Below are 22,593 nucleotides of genomic sequence, written 5' to 3' on the forward strand. Positions count from 1 at the left end.
GTCAGAGATTCAACCATAATTTGTTTTACATTGTTTGAAATTCAACAAAGTTTCCCAGGCATAACAATAAATGGCTGAAAACTACCCCTTCCTTTTAAAAATTGTATACTTCTTTTGCGGGGTTTACTCTCAGCTCTTCAAATAATTCTGTATATGTGTTAGCCTTACGATAAATTCCAAGTCTTTTCCACTTTCCTCATTTAATTCAGGGTATTTTAAAAAAGGTTTTGCCTTTCATTTGGTGATAAATGTCTTTTTGAATGTTTTAGTCCCAAAAGAGAGAAGTAATGCTGATCCACAAGAGGTCACGTATGCCGATGTCAAAAATTCCCAGAGGAATACGGGTAAAGCATTATGTTATTCAATGATTTTGATAATGACTTTGATGACATTTGTCCTAGAGAATTAAAACTGGGACACATTCATCACTCATGACAAAGTAGGCTTTGATTGTTGTTGCTCAGTTTCAGGATGTGACAATGAAGTTGACCCAAACAATGTGACATATGCTCAAGTGGAGAGTCAAAGGAAGAAGAAAGGTAAGCTTGATACTTTTAAATTTACTCACTTGCTTTGAATCAGCATTTCCTTCCTTAAATACTCAAAGTATGGAAAGTCTTTTTAAGTCAGAGTTGATTGTAGAGTTGCTCAGGTTGACCAAATAGCATATTAAAACAAAAGTTCTAGAAAAAAATTAAGATATGCAACAGGAAAGAACTGCACAATGCATATAGCGTCCAATGGTAACATGATCAGCTTAAATTTGCATAGGACTCAGACCTATGCATTCAAAGACAAAGTCATAAAAATACAAGTGTTTCTGTCCTGACCTGTGTACTTTTTCCATTGTGTAGAGGAGAGCAAAACTAACATTTTTTTTATTTTATTTTCTGGGAAAAAATCAATCTAATGAATGAAAATCAACCTTGAGTTTCTTTTCTTTTGGTAGCCCCAAAGAAACAGCATTAACAGTGGGTCAGCATTGATAGTTACAACGTTAATGTTCCAAAATCTGTTTAATGCAATATAAAGGCTCAAGCAACTGTGAACTTTTTAATGACATGGATGATAGTTTTTATACTTCTCTAAAATACAGATCGAAACAAGTCTGGAGCAAAGGCAGACCCCAGTTTATCTGAGGATGAAATCACCTATTCTTCAGTTAAGAGCAAGTAAGACTGTGTTTGACGACGTACATGTTACTTCTTGCTGAAACATGATCAAGCTATAATTTCAAGACAAGAGCTACATATGCTGCCCTTAAAGGTAAGAATATGAACAAGTATTTCACTTTTTGTATATCTTGTGTGTTTTGCAGGCCACGTGCACAAAGCTGATGGACCTAACATTGCAAGTCAAGCAGGCCTATATGTGCCTATATGTATGGGTGCGTCTGGTGCCTGTGAATGCACGTGAATTTCAGCTTCTCACAAAGACCATAACAAGTCACATTTTCAACATCAACGATTTTTAAGTGTTGATAATATTGATCAAAATGTGAATTGCAATTCCAGACATTACCTTTAAATCCATTCTATTTGAACGACAGAGTTCACCAAAGTTTATTCTGTCAATGTGTGATGGTCAATGATGTCTACAAATGTACTTTTGATTGTGACTAAATACATTATCTGATGCTTTTGAGAATAGAAAGAAACATATTCTTGCATTCAAAAATGATTGTTGAAAGCAAAAAAAATATTTTTTTTTCAAAGTAATTTTTCATTCAGATGTGATTCAATGCATTTCAGATTTATGTTTGGGTATTTGTTTATTATTTACAAGGCATCACAGACAAAATTTAAAAGCAAATATTTCTAGAGGAGTTCAACAGTCAAACTGAAGTTTTCATGCCTGTACTTTGACAAAAAATAGTTTCTTTTAAGATGTTTAGGATTTTTAAATCTCTAATTATGCAATTTAAATCAATATTTATGTTTTACGCATTAAACTGTGGTGATAACAGGTAGAACTCTGTAAAATCTTTGTTATGGTTAATTGTACATAGAACATGTTTTCCTAATTAAAAATAGAGAAACAGATAAAAACTGTTTTAAACTATTCTCAACAGTCTTTCATAAAACTGTAACTCCTTTATGGATTAACAAAGACGTTGTTGTCTACCTCAGTAAGATCAATAAACGTGATAAGATAAACTGTTTGTGACAGTACTGTCTTATACAAGGTCACAACAGGACACGATAATAAAAAGACAGTCACACCTCAAACCATAGGCCATAAAGTGAGAGACACAATGAACCAAGGCTTATGAATAAAAGATTAATTCTTCCCCTCAGCTTTGAACAAAATCACAATTTAAATAAGCAGTATTTCAACTTTTTTTCTGTGAAATGGCTGGCTTTCTTAATAATCAAAGTGTATATAAATAATAAGCAGATATAAATGCAGTAATAGTCTGTGTGACATTTTAGAGGAACAAATTACCACAGGTTTATTTTATAGGTGTGCGTGGTTTATGCAGTCATTGCTCAGTCTTTATTTCGGTTCTTTGGCCTAACCACAGTGTTAGTTTCTTTTTTTGTTGAGCGAGAGGTCTGTTAGAATATGATAATTAAACCACAAGCCCAAGTGTGCTTTATCAGTCACAGGTCTAAAAATACTGTTTATGAGAACAGGCCAACTGTAACTTTAAAAGACATTTATTGTGTTCAACATTAAATATGATGTTTCTGTGACAGACCTAAAGCAGACAGACTGAGCAAAGGAAAAGGTAATACAATAAAACATTTTCATCAACATTCAAAACACATCATTCCTTCCTGATACTCCCTTTGTGGCCTAATCTAATCATCAAGAAAGACTTTAGAAAAAATGTATTCAGTATTATTTCCCATAACAACAAAAACAACATTGTATCCACAATATTCACAAAATGAGACCATACCAACACATCATTAATAGCTTGAAAAGTTGACAATTGTTTAGTTAACTGTTGTTCCTCTGTTACTGTGTGTGGGTATCTTTTAAGTAATACACACACACACACACACACACACACACACACAAACACACACACACACACACACACACACACACACACACACATACTTATATATATATATATATATATATATATATATATATATATATATATATATATATATATATATATATATATATATATATATATATATATACACACCTTCTGATATATTTTTATAATCTACAAAACAATATTTTAGGATTTTTGATGTGAAGTGACAAGCTTTGTAAGGTGTAAGGCAACAATGACACAAGCTTAAAATAGGGTTAAGGGAGTAGGGTTAGAGTTCAGAAGTAAAAAATGTGGGAATTTCAAGTTGATTGATTGATCCAATTAAAGTGGGTAAAACAAACTACTGTTCCTTTGTATTTTTAAAGAATTATGTTTCCGGTCCCATCTGATCTATGCCCATGTTGAAGTAGTTCAGTGCTGATGCCTTCTTTGATTATCTGAATGTAGCCCCACTCTGCCCTCTGCAGTCATCAAGCTACCTTCACTTTCAACAAAACAAAATTTGGTAAAAAATAAAAATACAAAAAAATAACATATTTTTCAAACTTGATAATTATTTATTATGATACGGTTCAACTTAAACTTGTAGTTTAATAATTTAAAAAAAAAATGTCAGTAAAAGTTAAGCTGAACAGAACAAAAAGAATCAAATAAGTGATGTAGCAAGAAAATGGAAAATCACCTAATCAGTTGGATAGGATGCGATCTGAGTAAAAGTTTCTTTTTATTGTACGGGTAAGACTTGGATGAGCAATTTATATGTAACTCAGAAATGAAAGTATTGAAATACATTGCACATTCTGATTTCATATTGCAAAATATGAATGGAAATGTGAATGTTTATGATTGTTTTGCATTGTACTGTTAAATAAGAGATAGTTCAGTCAATATTATTTGGTATGAATATCACTTTATTCAGTAAGTTACACCTGTTTGTATCTTAATCTGTGTTTGTCACTGTGAGGTGAGCCTGCACTTTGCACACTCCTCTCCATCACTGACCCCAGACTTGGGATTCCCCCAAATCACTGTTTCCTGCAAATAAAAACCTGTTCCAAACCTCCTCTGTCCGGTTTGCATTTTGGGGAAAATGACTTCACAGCCTGACAACATCTGACCGGTATGACAGGAACTCACACATAAAAAAAATGTGCCCACTGCAATTATTGATTAAAGTTGTACAGTAAAGGGGCAAAATTAAGAAGCAGTACTCATCACACATGAATGTCAAAGCTACAACACAGAGGAAAGGTAATCAAAGGACACACACCCCTTGATTTCATTTGATAAGGATCACATCCATTGTACTTGAGGACTTTGAACTGGAAGCTACATGTTACACTGAAACGGCATTTTGAAGAACAAAGCAGGTATGTACTTTCTTTTTTCTTTTTTTTTTACAGAGTTCCTGGTTCCCTTTCAGATATACTTAATGTTAAAATAAAACTTACTATGAAGATTTTAAAGTTTTCATCGTTGTTTCTGGATCAGACTGAAACTCAAACTCGACTGCCAAGCACTTGTTAATTACATCAGATAGAGACGACTGTAGGGTGTGGTGCATGTAGCTTTGATTCAGACTGAGGTAATATAGAGGTTGTGTATGTGTGAGCATGATGTACTAGAGATACAAACTGCACTGAACACTGTCCACTGTTTTGATTAAAGAAAAACATTTTTAAAAACGTTGAGCCAGCAATAACTGACTAAGGGGTAAAAATAGTTAAGAAGCAGCAGTGTAGGGTGTTCCTTTTAATTATTATTGAATATGTGAGTTGGCATTAACTTTACATGACATATGGGCGACTGTGGCTCAGTGGTAGAGTTGACGCCTCTCAATCTGAATCCCAATCTCAAGCTGAAGTGATGAATAAGACGAGCAGGGCAAAGCGCTTTGAGCGGTCAGATTAGGAAAAGCACTACATAAGTACTGGTTCCATATTCATCAAGACGTAAAAGGAATGATCTGATTTTTGGTGGCCATTGTAAAAGAAAACACAAAAAGAAGAACAAGGGTGACGATGGATGCTCCCCCACAGGAATGAAAGGAGGGAGAACTTTTTCAGAAAGTCTTTCTTACTTGGAGTCCACAGAAAAGTATATTTTTTTAAAAAAAAGGGTGTCTGCCCCAAGAAGCAAAAGATATCTCATTATCAACTCATTGAAATCCTGACATTTTTATTTCACTTTTCATTTTTGAAGCAGCCTAATAACTTGTTTCACTAATTTTCCTCTCTGATACAGCCTCATCCTGGTCTACCTCAACATGAGTTATCGCCTCCTCACAGCTCTTACAACTGTTTTTGGTTTGGCCTCTTGGTCCTGTAAGTTAAGATTTTAGGTGTTTATGTTGATTCAAAAGTAATGACTCCACAACAAAAAATCAGAGAGAAACTGATTCACAATATTTCAGAGTTGTCATCCTGTCAGGACCAGATGATTGTATAACCATGATGTTTGTATTCTTGCTTCAGCAATGGATAAGGCCCTTTCCTTACAGTTGCTTTTGTGTCTTTTTGGCAGATTTTTTCAGAGATGAGAAACTCCAACAGTTTAAAACGGTAAGAACCAGGAAGAGGATGATGAAACGCAACACTGACTTTCAGTAGGAACCCAATGTTATAATTCACTTCACTTGTTAAAAAGTAGGACTTCCCCTGATCAAGCCCTGAACACGCTCTAAAAGTTGATAACTCTGCTTACTCAGATCCTAATTGTATACTTTACTTATCTTTATGTAAGTTGAGGCCTTTTTTTAGTTAACTTTAATTTGTCCCTACTAGGACAGTACAGCCAGTCCATGCCATGTGGAGCACAGACAGCCCCCGTCAGAACAACATTTCAATGTGCAGCTGGTACCTTCCATTGGACCTGTTACCCCTGCCCTCAGGCTGGACCAGGTTTTCTTTTTTCTGCTCATAGACACCTGTGGAGGTATGATACACATGCCCTGAAATAAGCATTCTTTTGGCATTTCTGTAATGTTTCTGGATTTCAGTTTTTTTCAGCAGGTTGCTTTACATAGAGAAATACATTAAGTGTTGTTATGGTGACGAAATAGAATTTTACCTTTTTACCTTTTTAGAATAAATTCCTAACATACTTGACTTTTAAATGCATTTCCCACTGACAGAAAACAACTACTTTTACTTCAAATGATTGATGTGATTTTTTCATTTCAGCTGGTTTGGTTTCATCCATTTATGCAGTGTGTCAATCCATCTCTGGATTCCAGGTTGAGTTGTGGATAATTAGGGCCCGAGCCCCCGAGAATCGGGGGGCGAAGCCCTCTTGTAATCGTTAGGATTATTAGGGCCCGAGCCCCCGAGAATCGGGGGGCGAAGCCCTCTTGTAATCGTTAGGATTATTCTTCTTCTTCTTCTTCTTCTTCTTCTTTGTTTCTGCCAATACAATGCCATTTTGCGTGCCTTTGGCTTGAAAAAAAGGCGAAATGACCTAGCCACAAAATTCAAACTCGGCGAAAAATTTATGATTCCACTGTCTCTGCAAAAATCCATCCCCCCTCGCGCCCCCTAGGGGCTTAAAACTGCAGCCCCTTGGTCTGCTTTAAGCTACAGCCCTGAAATTTGGGGGGTATAACAAGCATGCCCACATGAACAAAAAAGTCTCTTATGACTGTCATGAATTCTCAACACGAACTTCGCTATTAGCACGTAAACATGGGATTTTCACGATTTGTAGCCTACGCATTTGAACGAACTAGTCCTAGGGCTTTTGTCACAGCAACTCCAAACTTGGCATGTGTATACTACACACATTGAACATTAATAATCATAATACAATTTACAGAATATTTTTTCGTTTTGCCAGGACACGGGCTCAAAGTTCGGCATTTTTCAACTTTGTCCAATCTGCACCAAAATTAACACACATGTTCAGTGTTAAGCCCCAGACACAGCCATGTCACTTTTACCCCCAGAAATTACAACGCCTCCTGATGGCAATGGCCTGAAATTGCCAAAATTACGTTTATAGGCTATGTATTTCAATGAACTACTCCCAGGTTTGGACTAAGATGAACTCCAAACTTGGCTTGTGGAAACTACACACATTGAAGATGAACACTTACAATACAATTGTTATCATCTTGTATGGCGTGGCCACAAATGGCCGCCAAAGTTCACCATTTTGCTACTTCATGAAAATCTTCATAGCTCTCTTGGACAATGTTGGATCAGGCCCAAAATGCACACACATGTTACCTGTCCCATCCCCAGCACATCCATATACTTCTTTTCATCTAACACTACAGCGCCCCTTACTGTTAACAGGAACTCATGTCTTTTACTGTCTGATTTATAGCCTCTTCATTTTTGTGCATTTTCTTTTTCATTTAACTAGCAAATGTCTGTCACGCCTTCATAAAGCATTACAAATCAGCTCATGTCCTCAAGGTCAAGGGTGTGTCTATGGCACTAGCTTCACCTGGCTAATGTCAAAAGACAGCAGGAAGTAGTACTAACTCAGTCATTTAAGGTCTAATTTCCTCCAAACTGCACACACACCATGGAAGTCCATCCCCCAACTCTTCTATAACCTCAAATCTCTGCTACTGCAATAGCGCCACCCACTGGAAATGCTTGATAATATTATTACATTCATTTTAATGTTTGCTCCAAATTTTACACACATGAACTCACTCCTACTCCTGACTGCTGTTGACATGAATAACAGTGATAATGCTGCTCCCCCTATGGTACACTAATCATATCAACTATGCTTTCAATGTACCATGTATGCTTGCTTGCGGGGCGACAACCTCATCCATACACAGAGCTCTTGCTTGAGGCACATTTTGCTGCACTTCGCCCGCTTGGGAATTACCCCAATACGGACCATTTTCCGCGGGGCGAGGGCCCGTCATTGCTGCATGCAGCTATATTTAGGGCCCGAGCCCCCGGGAACCGGGGCGAGGCCCTCTTGTAACCGTTAGGATTATTATTATTATTATTATTATTCTTCTTTGTTTCTGCCAATACAATGCCATTTTGCGTGCCTTTGGCTTGAAAAAAAGGAGAAATGACCTAGCCACAAAATTCAAACTCGGCGAAAAATTTATGATTCCACTGTCTCTGCAAAAATTCATCCCCCCTTGCGCCCCCTAGGGGCTTAAAACTGCAGCCCCTTGCTCTGCTTTCAGCTACAGCCTTCAAATTTGCTGACTATAACAAGCATGCCTACATCAACAAAAAAGTCTCTTATGACTATCGTGAATTCTCAACACGAACTTCGCTATTAGCACGTAAACATGAGATTTTCACGATTTGTAGCCTACGCATTTGAACGAACTAGTCCTAGGGCTTTTGTCACAGCAACTCCAAACTTGGCATGTGTATACTACACACATTGAACATTAATAATCATAGCTAAATTTACAGAATATTTTTCCGTTTGGCTAGGACACGGGCTCAAAGTTCGGCATTTTTCAACTTTGTCCGATCTGCACCAAAATCAACACACATGTTCACTGTTAAGCCCCAGACACAGCCATGTCATGATTTCCCCCTGCAAGCACAACGCCTCCTGATGGCAATGGCCTCAAATTGCCAAAATTACGTTTATAGGGTATGTATTTCAATGAACTACTCCCAGGTTTTCACTGTGATGAACTCCAAACTTGCCTTGTGGAAACTACACACATTGCAGATGAAAAGTTAACATTACAAGTTTACACATGTGACCTCACTCTTACTCTGGACGGGTCTCTGATGCATGTTCTAACAGCATTGGTACTGATGGAGCTCTTTGTTATTCATGTCTTTGTTCTGTATATTATTTGCTATAATTGTTACATGATATCATTGACCTGTCAGTACAGTCTTTACACAGTATTACCACTTATGCTACCATTGCTGTTTTTTAAGCATGACCTCTGCAACTCTGTTAAGAACCTTTTTATCTTTTGTGTCAATCAGTTCTCATTAGGTAGCCTTTATTCTGAAAGAAAGTTGCTCACACCTGCTTTGCACACAGTGCAGTCAACATCATTTTTCTGTTGACAGCTGTATTATAACATTGTTAAACACAGAATTGCTCATCTATCCAACGTTTTCTCTTTTTTGAATGTCAAATTTCAACACCTTGAGACATTTTCAACCCACAGGAAAATATCTATCAATAACTGTCAATCATTTCTCATGTTTGTGATGCTGAAATTTGCTTTACTTCTACTTTTCAGTTACATTCTATTTGAAAGTTACAGTGTGTAGTTCAAATGTCATTTATTTTGAATCTGTACATTTTTACAGACAACAAACTATGATTACATGAAAGATTATATCTTTTAAATATTGTTCCCCTTCAAAAAAACCCCAAAAATCAATTCATGCTAAACATTTTGTTCATGTACAACCAAAGTGTGTAGAAATCTTCATAATAATTCAATCAATCCATCAAGTAAACTTTATTATGTAGTTTCATGAAAACACATTTGTTCTTACAAATACATGTCACTACAATACGTTTTTTCTAACTTCAAAATAAATGAAGGTCACAACGTGTTCAATCAATACAAAATAACCTCAAGTATATACAAGTAATACTAATGTTTTTTTATCATGTAAACTTCATGGCTGTCTAAATTTTTATGAAAATTACATTTCATATGTATAACTAATCCATTTTATATAAATCTTACAAACTATCAACACAGAACAATGCACAACATCAAGCAATGATTGTCACTATCAGAAATGGTGGCTCCCTCACAGAAAATAACATTTTACTTTAAGCTCTCTTAAGACAGAAAGACACAATGCTAATGGTTTCTATAACCATTTGTTTCTTGGGCCCAGAAGCAAGAGAAAGACAGAAACACTTTTGAGAGGCTTTATTTGTTGTCAATTCAAATCCTGTCCAATGCACTTTCTGAGAGGTACAATGAGCTGAGGCTCCAGTTAACCAGAGGGAACAACTTGTGCTTGGGTGACGATTAGCTTGAACAGCCACTGGAAGAGAGGACAGACACAGAGGTAAGATTTAGGAAATACTCAAAAAGGCACATGCAGAGATCAACTAAGAACATACTTACTTAGCTGTAATACCACTGACACAGGTAGAAAGTTCTTGTCCCGGTCCTTCCTTCCACCAGGGTGTAATAGGTGGCGTCGATGGTTACCAATTACTTGCAGGTGCATGGATTGCAGCAGGAAGGTCTGAGCAGCTTAACAGAGAAAGGAGGTGGGGGGACAGAGAGTAGGCTCCACACAGCGACCAGGATCACCACAACAATGCCATGGCATGGTGTAGACAGGCACAGAACAACTGTGAAGGCTCCCAGTATGCCAGTCACAATTTGATCAATTGCGATAAGTAACCAGCCAAGGAAATCCGTGATTTCAGGTTTTGGATACGATATAGACAGAGGTTTTCCTACTTCAGAAAGACAAACATTTTGAACAAGACAGGCAAATAGGGAGGAAGGAGCAAGAGGAAATGGTGTCTATCTTGGTTGTTAGCACAATAACTAAGCACTGGAGGAAGAATGACAATGAGGAATAATAATGCTACAGTGGAAATACTGAGAAATATTTTCACATTAGCATTGAACAACTTTAAAAGCATATGCAAATATGAAAGGGGTACAGTGGCTTCACTGTCGTGATACTCATTGTGCATAGGCACTGGGCGGTGCAGTAGTTTCATCCAGATGAGGATTCACCTGCAGAGCTGTACAATCAGACTAGAACCGATGGCACAATGAAAATTGGTATTCCCTTGCAAGAAATGTATATTAGTGTATTTATAGTCGTTACTTACAGTGCAGCCCTTGACCTTATTTACCTATACTTTTTTGTTCTTTCACTTTTCGTGTTATTGCTTCTTTATGCTCTATTTCAACAACATTTTAAAAGTCAGTGAGCTCTGTCCAAGTTTAACAACACAGTATATGTAACATACAACACAGATGGCCCATCTTAGTTGAAAGCCCACTCACCACGACAAGGTGCAGGCCCTGAGTGGGAACACATGACAAGACATAGTTTACAAACAGGACAAACTCTGACAGGACAAACATACAAATACAAAAACATATAAACAGCTAAATATACACATTTGTAGAACAAAAAGAACACAGAAGGCATGCAAATATAAAACTGTATAGATTCTTAACACTACAAAATTATTTCAATTCCCTCTGATCTACATAACTATTTACACTTCTAACAAATATCAACACCTACACTGTGAAAAGTACAGTTATTCTGTCTCATCACTTTGAGGAGATGTGCTTTTGAAACAACACAAAATCCCTTCGTGATCGCTAAAGTAAGTAGGCCACACTACTGTCTCTACCTCATACTGTGTTGTTTTCACATACACGTGGTCAATTAATGTGCCTTTCTCTGTGGTGGGTTGTGCTACAAGCTGAACATACCCCCTTTCTGCAAAAAAATTGCAGACTGATGATGACTTCAAAATGTCATCATTAAAATCTCCCATGACAGCAACTGTGTTACTTAGTGGGTTCAGTTCATCAAGTAACTTGCTGAGATACTCTTTAAACAAAGACATGGGATAAGCTGGTGGGCGATATACTATAACAAGCAGAATTTCCAGATCAACATACTTGCACACCAAGCACTCGATATTCACCTGTGGAATTTGGATTGAGTGAAAGACCACATTATCTGCACAAAAAATACCAACACCACCATGTTGTTGGGCTTGCAAAGCTTTCAGAGCTGGGTGGTTACTAGTGTAAGACAGACTTCGTGGGCAGTTATGGAAATCGTAACCATTGAATTTGATATCTTCTAAAACTGAATCAATGGATAACCAGGTTTCTGTTACGGCAATACAGTGAGGCTGCAGATGCTGTGTACATGACACTAAATCAGACAGATGAAGAGATAAGTTTTGCACATTCATCAAAAACACAGAAAATGTATGTGCTTTTGTTTGCATTGTTCTGTCTTCTAATACAAATTTGGGCATACTAAGTATGGCTTCTTTGATCTCATCCTTACAATAAACCTTTTTTTCATTAAAATGCTGCACAATCAGGCCTGATAAACTCTTGACGCGGCTTAAGGCCACATATGCCTGCCCTGCTGAAAATATCCTTTTAAAAGATACAACAGCATTATCAACAGTAAGACCTTGCACTTTATGAACTGTACAAGCCCAAGCAAGTTTCAGTGGAAATTGTCTCCGCAATCCACCTTTACTGTTGACTCTCTCCTCTTCTGGTTCAATACTTGTCGAGCCCATTAAATCTGCACTAACATTGGCAGAGTGTTTCCTCCTCTGAGCTCCAATTTCAGCATTGTCAAATTTAACAAACACCAGCTGAGGAAACTTTTTACCATCAATGGTGACTATGTGGGTCACAGTTCCACACACACCATTGACCAAACCATCACTAACATCTACATTTTTACATAACATCACACGAGCATCTTTTCCCAAAAACAGTGTTTCCTCCAAACATGTTTTATCTGCTTTGGTATGATGCCCGGTCATCAACTCAAGCTTCCCTGTTTTTTTACTATTCACATAGTCCTCTGCCTCAACCACCAGATATTCAGGACAAGTCCTGAATAGTTCCTGAATATTGTGCTCATTCACCTGCATATTAGTTGGAAATATGTGCAAAGCTGAACTGACCTCACCGGTTTCACGATGCTTTAATGTTTCAATATCACTAGGGAGCATTGGACTGTTTTTAGGTTGAGTTCTAATCCTATTCAGCAATTCAGCAAACTTGCTATCCTTTTGCCTAATGACTGTAGTTAACTCAACAAAACTAAACAGACTGGACCACAAATTCACACCTTGATCGTCGGCATATAAAGGCTTCCCTTTAACAGGAGGCAACTGATAAAAATCACCAACTGCAAGAACACTTACATTACCAAAAGGGGAAAAGTCACCAGTCTGTTTGATCTGTCTCAGTCTACCATGAATGTAAGCTAGCAATCTGTGATCTACCATTGAGATTTCATCAATAATTAACAACTGCAAATCTACTAATTTAGCTCGCAGAGAATTAATCTTTTCCTCGCCCAAAGGAGTGTACGGTAAGCGTACCTCCTTTCCAATGCTGAATGTGCTGTGGATAGTTGCTGCATGCAAATTGTATGCAGCAATCCCTGTAGGTGCTGTCAACAAAACACAAGTGTTGTCAGGATGACGACATGTTGTTGACAGTAACCTCATGGCTTCATACTGGATAGCCCTAATCAAATGGCTCTTTCCAGTACCAGCCCCACCAGTTATAAACACATGCAGAGGATCTACCTTTTTACCATTTACCTTATCTAAACACCACTGTCTAACTTGATAAAACATGGATAACTGGGTTTCATTCAGAGACCTAACTAAAGCTACACCATCATGCCTACTTAGAATGTTACTCCTCTTTTCTAAATGACAAACCTCTGTATCAGTGACTGCTAAATCTGGAATGTGGTCAGTGTGTTCCTCCACACTCTGCTCTCCATCTTGAAATTCCTCCACACACTGTAAACGCTCCAGTTCTTGCTGTGGACACAGCTCGCACCAGGCATCTTCTAAAATAGCATCACTATCGACAGAATTTCTAATGTCATCTAAATTTTCTCTTTCAACTTGAAACCTTCTCTTGTTACAATCTACAACAGACTTCACTAACTGCTTTGTGCCATCACTAAACGTGACATAACCACTTTTGTAAAAGTCTTCAAAGGTTGCAAAATTTGTAGGTTTCAGCTCAGTGTCTTCGCGATATGGGAGAAACAACTGCAAAATACTTTGATGGAAGGATTCAGGATTTTTGGTTTCAGAAAAATGTGCATACCGTACAATTGCTGGTTTTGAACGTGTTCTTTTCATGACGAAACCGCTGTCATTTTTCAGTTTAATTCTACTTTTTGATGTCTCATTTTTACTAAGTACACGGTATTCAGAAGCAAAAGATGCCAAACACATTTCACTAAAATCCCTGTCTTCTGGCCTGTTCTTGTATCGATCAACCACACTCATCATCCACATGTCTTCTGATGTAAGGTCCTGTGAAGATGCCTTCTGTTTTAATACATTTAAAGGTAAACTCATTTTAACTATATTGTCCCCTGTTGGAACAAACACTACCTTTCTAGAGCATTCCTTGAGATGCATGTTAGGAACTAGTCTATAAACAGCCTCTTGTGCAGAAACATCTCTGTTATGCAGATAAACACTACCAAGTTTTTTCAAAGCTTCTTTTGCACTAAGATTTTTGTCTTTTGAAGCCTCTTTCTGTGCATTACCTAACAGTAGTCCTATCTCTCTCTCTGCTTTAGATATGTATGAAATGATATACACTACACATGCATATGCATCAACTACATACTGGATGTCCATGTTGGCATTCCAGCATTTCAGCAGTGGCTTACTATACTGATTTGTCCAAACTTCATTTATCTCTCTCTTTAAGACAATGTGTGTTTTACGCGCAAATAGTTTGTACGCCTGCTCAAAACCATCCTGATCTGTTCCTAAACTGGAAAGCAACTGATCTATACCACTGAATTTACTGCTTTTCTCTTCATCTGCAAGGATTAGCTTTACTGATCTCAAAAGGGCTGATGCCTGCTCCCTAAGTTTCTTCGCTGTCTCTTTCTTGGCCTGACAATCACATGGAACTGGCGTAAAGTTGTCTGTCTTCTCTGTCTGACACTGACAAGTGCCTTTTGCATCTTCTTCAGTTTTGCGACAAATAAAGGTCCTACCTGATGCTGGCCTAGGAAAATTGAAACGACAATTGGTATTCTTTTTCTTACATGTTTTTGAATGTCTCTTAGAATGCTGCTGCACAGATGAAACTACTTCAAACAAATCCTCATCCTGAGAAGGTAATTCACATGTTACATATTTATCTATGAACTCAACCACCTCTTCATCTGTGTTTTTATCAATAACTGGAGCATCTTCTATCCAAAACAAACTATGAATGTGTGGAGAGCCACGTTGCTGAAACTCTACCCTATGAAAATAATCTTGAATCTTACCAATCGGCTCAGCTGGAGACATCAATACTTCTCTCAGAAAACAGTGCCAGCGAAAATCAAACATTCTAGCTGCTGTCACAGGATTATGTCGCAGCAGCTCACACCTATCTGCCCATTCTAACTCTTCTGCTGTCTGTGTCCTACCTTCCTGTTTTAAAATACTACTTAATAGATTTTGCCATCTCATATCAGCTGAAGAAAATGAACAAAACCATGTTGGAATACCAAGTTGATGGACACAGGCCAGTAATTCCTTCTGGATTCCCTGCCAAAATGCTGGAGTACCTCTAATAGGTTTCAGAAAACGATAGCCATCATCAAACTCCAACAGTTTTTTCAAGGATCCCTCATTTTCTAATAAATCACTAGCTTTTATTGATTCAAAGCCTCTTTTGCCTTTCCGCAATGCTATAGAAACTTTTGAAACAACCTGTTCTAGCTCTGACATGTATTGAGCATAGAAAATGTATTCTACATTTTTGCCAAATCGCCCATCAGCATTTAAGATCCTGTTGGTAAAATACCTACATAAAGTAATTTTATGCTGTCTAGTCTCATGATAAGTATTACTACCCTGTGGAAATAATACTGGAAAACATTTAGCTTCATTTGCCTCATCACACAATAATCTAACAGGGTTATTTCCTTCAGCTGGGGCTACATTCAAAGTCTCATCAAAATACTGATCTAATGCTTCCTGACCGATATCTACTGGCATGAGACATGTATCTTGAAACATGCAATGTTGCTGTCTATCATGCAACAACTCATCCTCAACAACATCTGCAGCCACTTCACTATCAACCGTATCAGCATCATTAATTTCCTTACAAACAATATCTTCTCTACAAAATTCATTTAACCACTGCTCATTAAACTCTATGTCTTTATAATGAACGTTGGTGTGTTTTAAATAATTCAAAGCTCTACGTATACGCATTGGGTCAACAAATTGATATTCATAATGTCCTTTATATGTTAATTTGCGCTTTAGTTTCACCCGCAACAAAGATCCTTCCATATCAGAACGCGGCAATAGATTATCCGTCTGCACAATATTTGCAGGAACACAAGTCACCGGTCCATGAACTCCATTTTGCCCACCTTTAGGTAACGCTAACATTTTCATAAATGGTATATTTAATGCAATTAAATGCTGTTCAAGACTGTTCAAACATGACAGCTCAGATGGAATGGGATTAAGTGCTAAGTTATTTAAAACACACTCAGCTGGGAATTCTCCTTTGTTAATTTTGTAATGGCAGGTGTAGCAAATCCACATCTGACCCATCGGTGAATCCAACAAGCTACAAGGTAATACACATTCATCACTACACTCATGTAAAAAATCATTTGTTAAACATGTTTCTGCTATTAAAGCTGATGCCCTGTTTTTGCTATAGTCACTTCTTTTACAACTTAAGACCTGATGTTTAAACAACAGCTTATGACAAACACAACAAGGAAAATTTGGACCATCCTTAACTTTATCTAAAAATTGTTTCATAACAAAATCAAATTGCTCTGACATTTTTTTTTGCTTTTCTCTCCTTAACTGGTTACCTGCTGCAACTTTTTTCCTATGCTCTGCATCGTTATGGAACTTCCTAAGACTAAGGGCTTTCACACGTTGATTGTGTACTTTATTTACTTTATACTTCACTTTACTCCTTTTCTGCATTTTTTCTCTATGTAAGGGATTTGATTGATATTCATCTATACTCCGTTTTTTCATTTTTTCTCTATGTAATGGATTTGATTGATATTCATCTATACTCTGTTTTCTCATTTTTTCTCTATGTAAGGGATTTGATTGATATTCATCTATACTCCGTTTTTTCATTTTTTCTCTATGTAAGGGATTTGATTGATATTCATCTATACTCCGTTTTTTCATTTTTTCTCTATGTAATAGATTTGTCTGGTATTCTTGGATATTCTTTTCCTTCTTCTTCTGTCTATATATTTCGTTTGTCTGGTAGTGCTGTATACACTTTTCTTTCTTTACTTCTCTATACAAAGGATCTAAGTGGTAATTCATTCTCATTCTGTTTTTACTAATGCCTTTTAATTTTGCTTGAAACAACAAATCAGTATGATATCTAAATCTCTTCTTTTCCTTACTTGTGTGCTGTTTTTTGTCTCTATGCATTTCATAGTTCCATTTCTGAAGACGATTCCTTTTTTTTTTTAAATATGTAGATGGTTTATCTGAAAACTTTTGGGAAGCATCAACATCCACAGGTTCACCTTCATGAGGTGTGTTTAAAAAGTCTCCTAAACACATTGTTTTCTTGTCTGTACTCTGTCTTATATTATATCTTGCAGAACTGGCCTGACTGACTTTACAATATTTATAACATCTTTGAGATTTAGGCTGATTTACACAAACAACTGTCTCATAATGGTTCCCATAACAGTTTTCTAGATAAATTCCCTGACTTGACATCTGTGTATTCTTGCAACTATATTGAAGCCACCGATCTTGACAGTATGTAAATAAATTAACTCTTAAAAAGTCTGCTGCTGCTTGAATTTCTAATTCTGTTGCCCAGGTACCAAGATATTTTATTCTTGATTTACTAAGGTAGTCTTTGACAGATGAATACTGACTTCTCAACAGACTAGAATAGTCCACCTCATTACTTTGTAGCTGCTTAACAACTGCAAGTCTAAATTTCCTGTGATAATCCTGTGTTCCGCTTACAGCTTGACTAACTGCTCTAAAGAAACAATTACCATCACCAGCTATCTTTTCATTTCTACATGGAGCTCCTAATGGACCTATTTCAGTAGATACAGCATCAACTTTGTCACACTGGATCTTTAACTGTATGCACAAAGACTCTGACACTGCCTTACTAAGAGGATTAAACATTAGTTGGTGACTACTTAAATCACTAACAAACTCTACATCTGAATCAATATCATTAACATCCCTTCTTTTCAACTTCTTACACATTAAACCTCCAGCTACTCTTTTGCGTTTCCTAAGTCTTCCACTCTTGCTGCACCTCATCGCTGCCAGATGGCTAGAACTTTCCATCAAACTACTTCCAAACACTCTGTTTGTATTTTGCACAGTTTCTGAACGTGGTGGGCACACATCACTATGAACAGTATCTTCATGCAGAGAGACAAAAACACCCGTAATCTCAAATGGCTTCTCATATCTAGTCATTGTTTTTGCAAGTCTATGTACATGATGAAAAAGTTCATCAAGAGTGCTAAAATATAAAACAACACTCTTCCCCCTAGAATCTACAAGCCCATTGGGACTTCGAGCATGAGAATCAACAAGTGCATACTGTCCATTTTGATGTATGATAGCACAGGTGTTTGCACACACTGTCAAAAGACATGTGTTATAGTTACGAAACATCTGTGTCAATCCGTCTTTCAAACTGAAATGCACCCCGGATGTAATTAATTCACCGTAAGTAGTATCAACATTTCCACTGACAACATCACCATAGAAAAAATCTAACCTCTGTCCATGAACAACATGCTGTGTGGGCAGTTCAGTGGCAAGGAGATAGTGATCTCTGGTATCACTGATCAAGTTGTTCTCTCTTAAAGAAGAGTACAACTTGTCCCCTGACACAAGGACCTCATCTAAGGTATGTGACTGCCATGAAAACACACTCTGAATTGTGTGTTTAGCTAGACTTACCAAGCTTATGGCCATGCACTGTTTCCCTGCGTGTTGAAAGCGAGCATCTCCCTGATGGAATGCGCCCTGCACAGACCCTACTCGATGTGGAGGTGTGACAAAACTACTTCCCTCAACCTTAGCTTCAACTTCTATGTTTCCATTACTGTCTGCAGCCTCTGAGGAGCTCCCTGCACTAAGCTCAATATCACTGTCTACAATTTCAACATCACTGTCTGCAGTTTCAACAACACTATCTACAACCCTTGTGGAACTGTGCGCACCAATCTCAACTCCCAACTCAGCCAGATCCATGCGGACAACAGCATAGCACTGTCCTTGCAATGACTTTTGCAGACCCCTGATGTGGCACATCAAGTCATTCAGGCATGTGGTAAACACAGCCACAGATCTGCCACAGCTCGAAGCAAAGCCAGATTCATCTCGTCTACCACAGTCAACAACCACAAAGTAGTTGTTGTGCTGTATGATAACTGTACAGGCATTATCGATGCTAAAGAGACACATGCCTGTACTCATCAGCAGGTCTTGAAGCTTCTCATACAACAGAGCCTCTCCACTAGACGTAGCAGCAATGTACTCTGCCAAGTCAAGCTCAAGTCTCCACTTCTTACCAAAAACACTACGCTTTTCAACTAGCTGAAAGAACTTGTCCTTCTCTGCCAGATTGTGACTCTCCTGTGCTATAAAAGCATACAAGTCACTACCCTGTGACCTGATCTCATCCAGGTCTCTACCACGCCATGTACACACAGGTGAAACTTTGTGCTTGATGGCAGCTACAACACTACAACATATTGCTGTGTTAACATCAGGACGCTCACCACTGCCTAGTCTTAAAGTACTGGCAGAAACTACAGGTCTGGGTAACTGCTCACTACAAACACAAGACAGACAACAAATATCACTCTGACCTTTCATGAATCTTTGAGAGCGATGTTTCACGCTACCTTCCACCTCAGGGGCCTGGGCAGGGCTGGCACATGGAGACACGGGAAGCACAGGGGACACAGAGGACACAGGACACGCTGGTGACACGTGGGGCACTGGCACCTGATCAAAAACAAAACAGGTCAATTACCAGCATAGACAACACAGATATGTCACTGATATAAGTCAAACCTATTGCTTGAACCATTACAGTACTTATGTGACATTCAATCAGTATGAAGAACAAACAAAAAACATTTTATTGTTAAATTAAACACCAACCTCCTCTCCAACCATCTCAGGCACGACAGCGGCAGGTGTGGCCTGGGACTTCACACCTCCTACACACGGCACTGCCTCCGCCTACAAAAACAACCACAGTCATGGATGAGTTCTCAGACTGCAGTTAACTTGTGACACTGTTACTTAAATAAAACAAAACATTGTTTGCCAAAATAATCTTATAAAACTCACCTGTCGAACGGACCGACTCCTCTTGGAGACAGCAGCCTTCTTCTGTTCCACAAAGGCCTTCTAATGAAAATACAAGTTACAACATTATACACAATGAAATAAGTTTGGACTGGGTAACTGGGTTACTGGGTAATATAAACACAGAGTCTATGAATATTACCTGCTTGCCCTTGGGAACAGGTCTGCACTCTGCAGGAGCAGGCAGATGAGATGGAGCAACCTTTTCCATCTCATCCAACAGCGCAGCGCTAAACCAGACTGGTGTTAGCGGGATGGCACACTCCTTCAGGACCTGTGAAATTACAACACAGATACAGTTCTTAACTGAACAGGTGTAATGAAATACAATGATACATAAATTTACTACAAAGCAAACTTAGCACTATTTCAAACATGTAAACTATGTATAGAATGTTTGCTTGCTTTAAGCACAGCACCTCAGACATGTCTGCAACTCTATCAACAAGATGAAACATTACAAACCTGCTTTCCAACCATCCGCTTCTTAGGAACCACACCAGAGGAGAGAGATGATTCCCCTGATGAGCTCCCCTGTCATTCAAAGAAACACAGTTTGTAGTTATTATCATTGAACTTCAGTGCACACAGCACATACATTTACAAATCTTTCAAAAAACTATCAACAACTTACCCTTCTGCGCTGTCTCACAGTGGTCCACTCTGTGAAGGGGTTCACTGGAGGACGCGGAGTAGGACCTTCACCTCTCACCACAAGTCTAGGCTTGACCTGTGGGACAGAGGGCTTGGGAGGTGTTGGAACCTGGACGCATGTTGTCTGTGGCAGTGGCTTCAGGGTCTATTTCATGACACAACAAAACACAGTTATTAATAAGCAGGTCAAATATAACATTTAAAACATACTAAATTGGTATTATTACAGATAACAATGTAAGTGCAATAACCCAAATGCACTGATTAGTAAAGAATTCACATTCAATGCAATGAACCATAATCTTTTTATAACACAACACAACTTACATCGTACGCAGCCTGCCATAGCAGCCGTGCAAGGATTGGCATCCCTGCAGTATCAGACAGGTGAATCTGTTGAAAAAACATTAAGCAAAAATTATTAACAACACTTTCAGTGCTAAAGATGACCAATTTATGTCATAAGTGAAAGTTCTACTTACACCATCTCTGGCCCACAAATCAGTCTCTCTCAAAGGGAAATGTTCGAATGCTGGAAAGTACCTCACACCTTAAAAAATCAACAAGACAAAGTATGAGATACTAGATACAATTGTGTTTTCATTTACACAACCACATTAAACAATACAACAAATTCTGCTTTAAAAAGCAGACATACCCATTCTAGCAGAAACTCTGTGGTATTCCTGACTCATGGCCTGCTGCAACTGGAGATTGCTGGAGATCCGAGGAGGAAACTCAAGCACTGCAACCTAAAAAATAAGGCAACACATGTATAAACATTTGTATTGTATTGACAAACCTTTCACATTTCCCTTTCAAACCATTCAATATGCCAACAAGAACACATGTCAATACGTACGTTGGACCAACGTTCCATGGCTGCAGACAAAAGCATGGCAAAGTCTGCACTTGCACTCTCGATGGTCTTGGAGTGCGTCAGGTTGTTGCTGGGTGCCAGAAGAACCACTGCTGCAGGAGTACGGGGAACCTCAGCATGGATCAGCTCGATCCTCTCCTCGTGTGCAGCAGCCCCTGGTGTCGACATGATGCCAAAGGAAAAAAGTCCCTTTGGCATCTCCACGAACCCATCAACGATGGCTCGCAGGTGGGAGTCACCAACCAGAAGGACAAACTGGAACAGCAAAACATAGTTAGAACATCACCTACTAGCCAATGAATTTACAACTCTACACATATAAAATAAAAAGAAAAATTCAATTTTTTTTACCTCCTTGTCAGAAGACTCAGGTGGAATGATCAACTTGTGACTCTTCCTGGTCAGAGTGGAAACTGGCCACCTGAGGATACGGTGACGCTGTCCAGTCCCTTGTACTATGAAAGAGAAATCAAATTTCCCCAACTCAATCACAAAAGTAATGACAAATGCAAAAGCAACACCTCTAACATACACCAACAGTAATTAGTTCAACAAAAACAAAGAAATATAATTTTCCACATACCTGCTTCATCTTCTTCTCGTGCACGACGCCACGTGGGGGTGATGTCAAGTGGCTGTCGCTCTGCCAGTCTACGGGCTGCTGCCTCGGAACGACGAGAGGACTTCGTTCTAGGCATGTGGACTAAATTATAAAAAAAAAGGGGACAAAGGAAATGAATGAATATGAGTATTTAAAACATACACTGAAACATGTTTTTAGGTAAATTCATTTATGAATATACAACATCAACATAACATACCTCGCAAACGCACCAAATCCAACTGTTGAAAATTACCAAGGTATGACTTTCTGCCGACTGCAACTGTAAAGAAAAAAATGCAGACTTTACAAACCATTGCATTACACAGGCATATTACTCAACACAAAATGTAG

At 38.2% G+C, this 22,593-nt stretch overlaps 1 protein-coding gene across 1 annotated transcript; it reads right to left on the reverse strand.

The window, feature by feature from the left end:
• Positions 1-11,236: 11,236 nt before the first annotated feature.
• LOC141811234 (uncharacterized) lies at positions 11,237-22,336 on the reverse strand. The gene is made up of 13 exons (XM_074699216.1): positions 22,222-22,336; positions 21,990-22,093; positions 21,621-21,893; positions 21,417-21,510; positions 21,241-21,308; positions 21,086-21,151; positions 20,739-20,903; positions 20,570-20,638; positions 20,247-20,378; positions 20,087-20,146; positions 19,895-19,975; positions 19,633-19,735; positions 11,237-19,365 (listed from the first exon to the last, which is right to left on the reverse strand). Exons 1-13 carry the CDS (start codon positions 22,334-22,336, stop codon positions 11,237-11,239), a joined length of 9,459 nt encoding a protein of 3,152 aa, XP_074555317.1.
• Positions 22,337-22,593: the final 257 nt, after the last annotated feature.

Source organism: Halichoeres trimaculatus, unplaced genomic scaffold (genome assembly GCF_033239565.1).
Source record: "Halichoeres trimaculatus isolate MK-OKI-2021-1 unplaced genomic scaffold, fHalTri1.1 fHalTri1_scaffold_22, whole genome shotgun sequence".
Taxonomy (NCBI): domain Eukaryota; kingdom Metazoa; phylum Chordata; class Actinopteri; order Labriformes; family Labridae; genus Halichoeres; species Halichoeres trimaculatus.

Coding starts and splice junctions, on each gene's coding strand:
- LOC141811234 (XM_074699216.1), bottom strand. CDS start 22,336: ATGCCTAGAACGAAGTCCTCTCGTCGTTCCGAGGCAGCAGCCCGTAGA. Junction 22,094..22,221: donor ACGAGAAGAAGATGAAGCAG/GTATGTGGAAAA, acceptor TCTCTTTCATAG/TACAAGGGACTGGACAGCGT. Junction 20,379..20,569: donor AGCGGATGGTTGGAAAGCAG/GTTTGTAATGTT, acceptor GTAATTTCACAG/GTCCTGAAGGAGTGTGCCAT.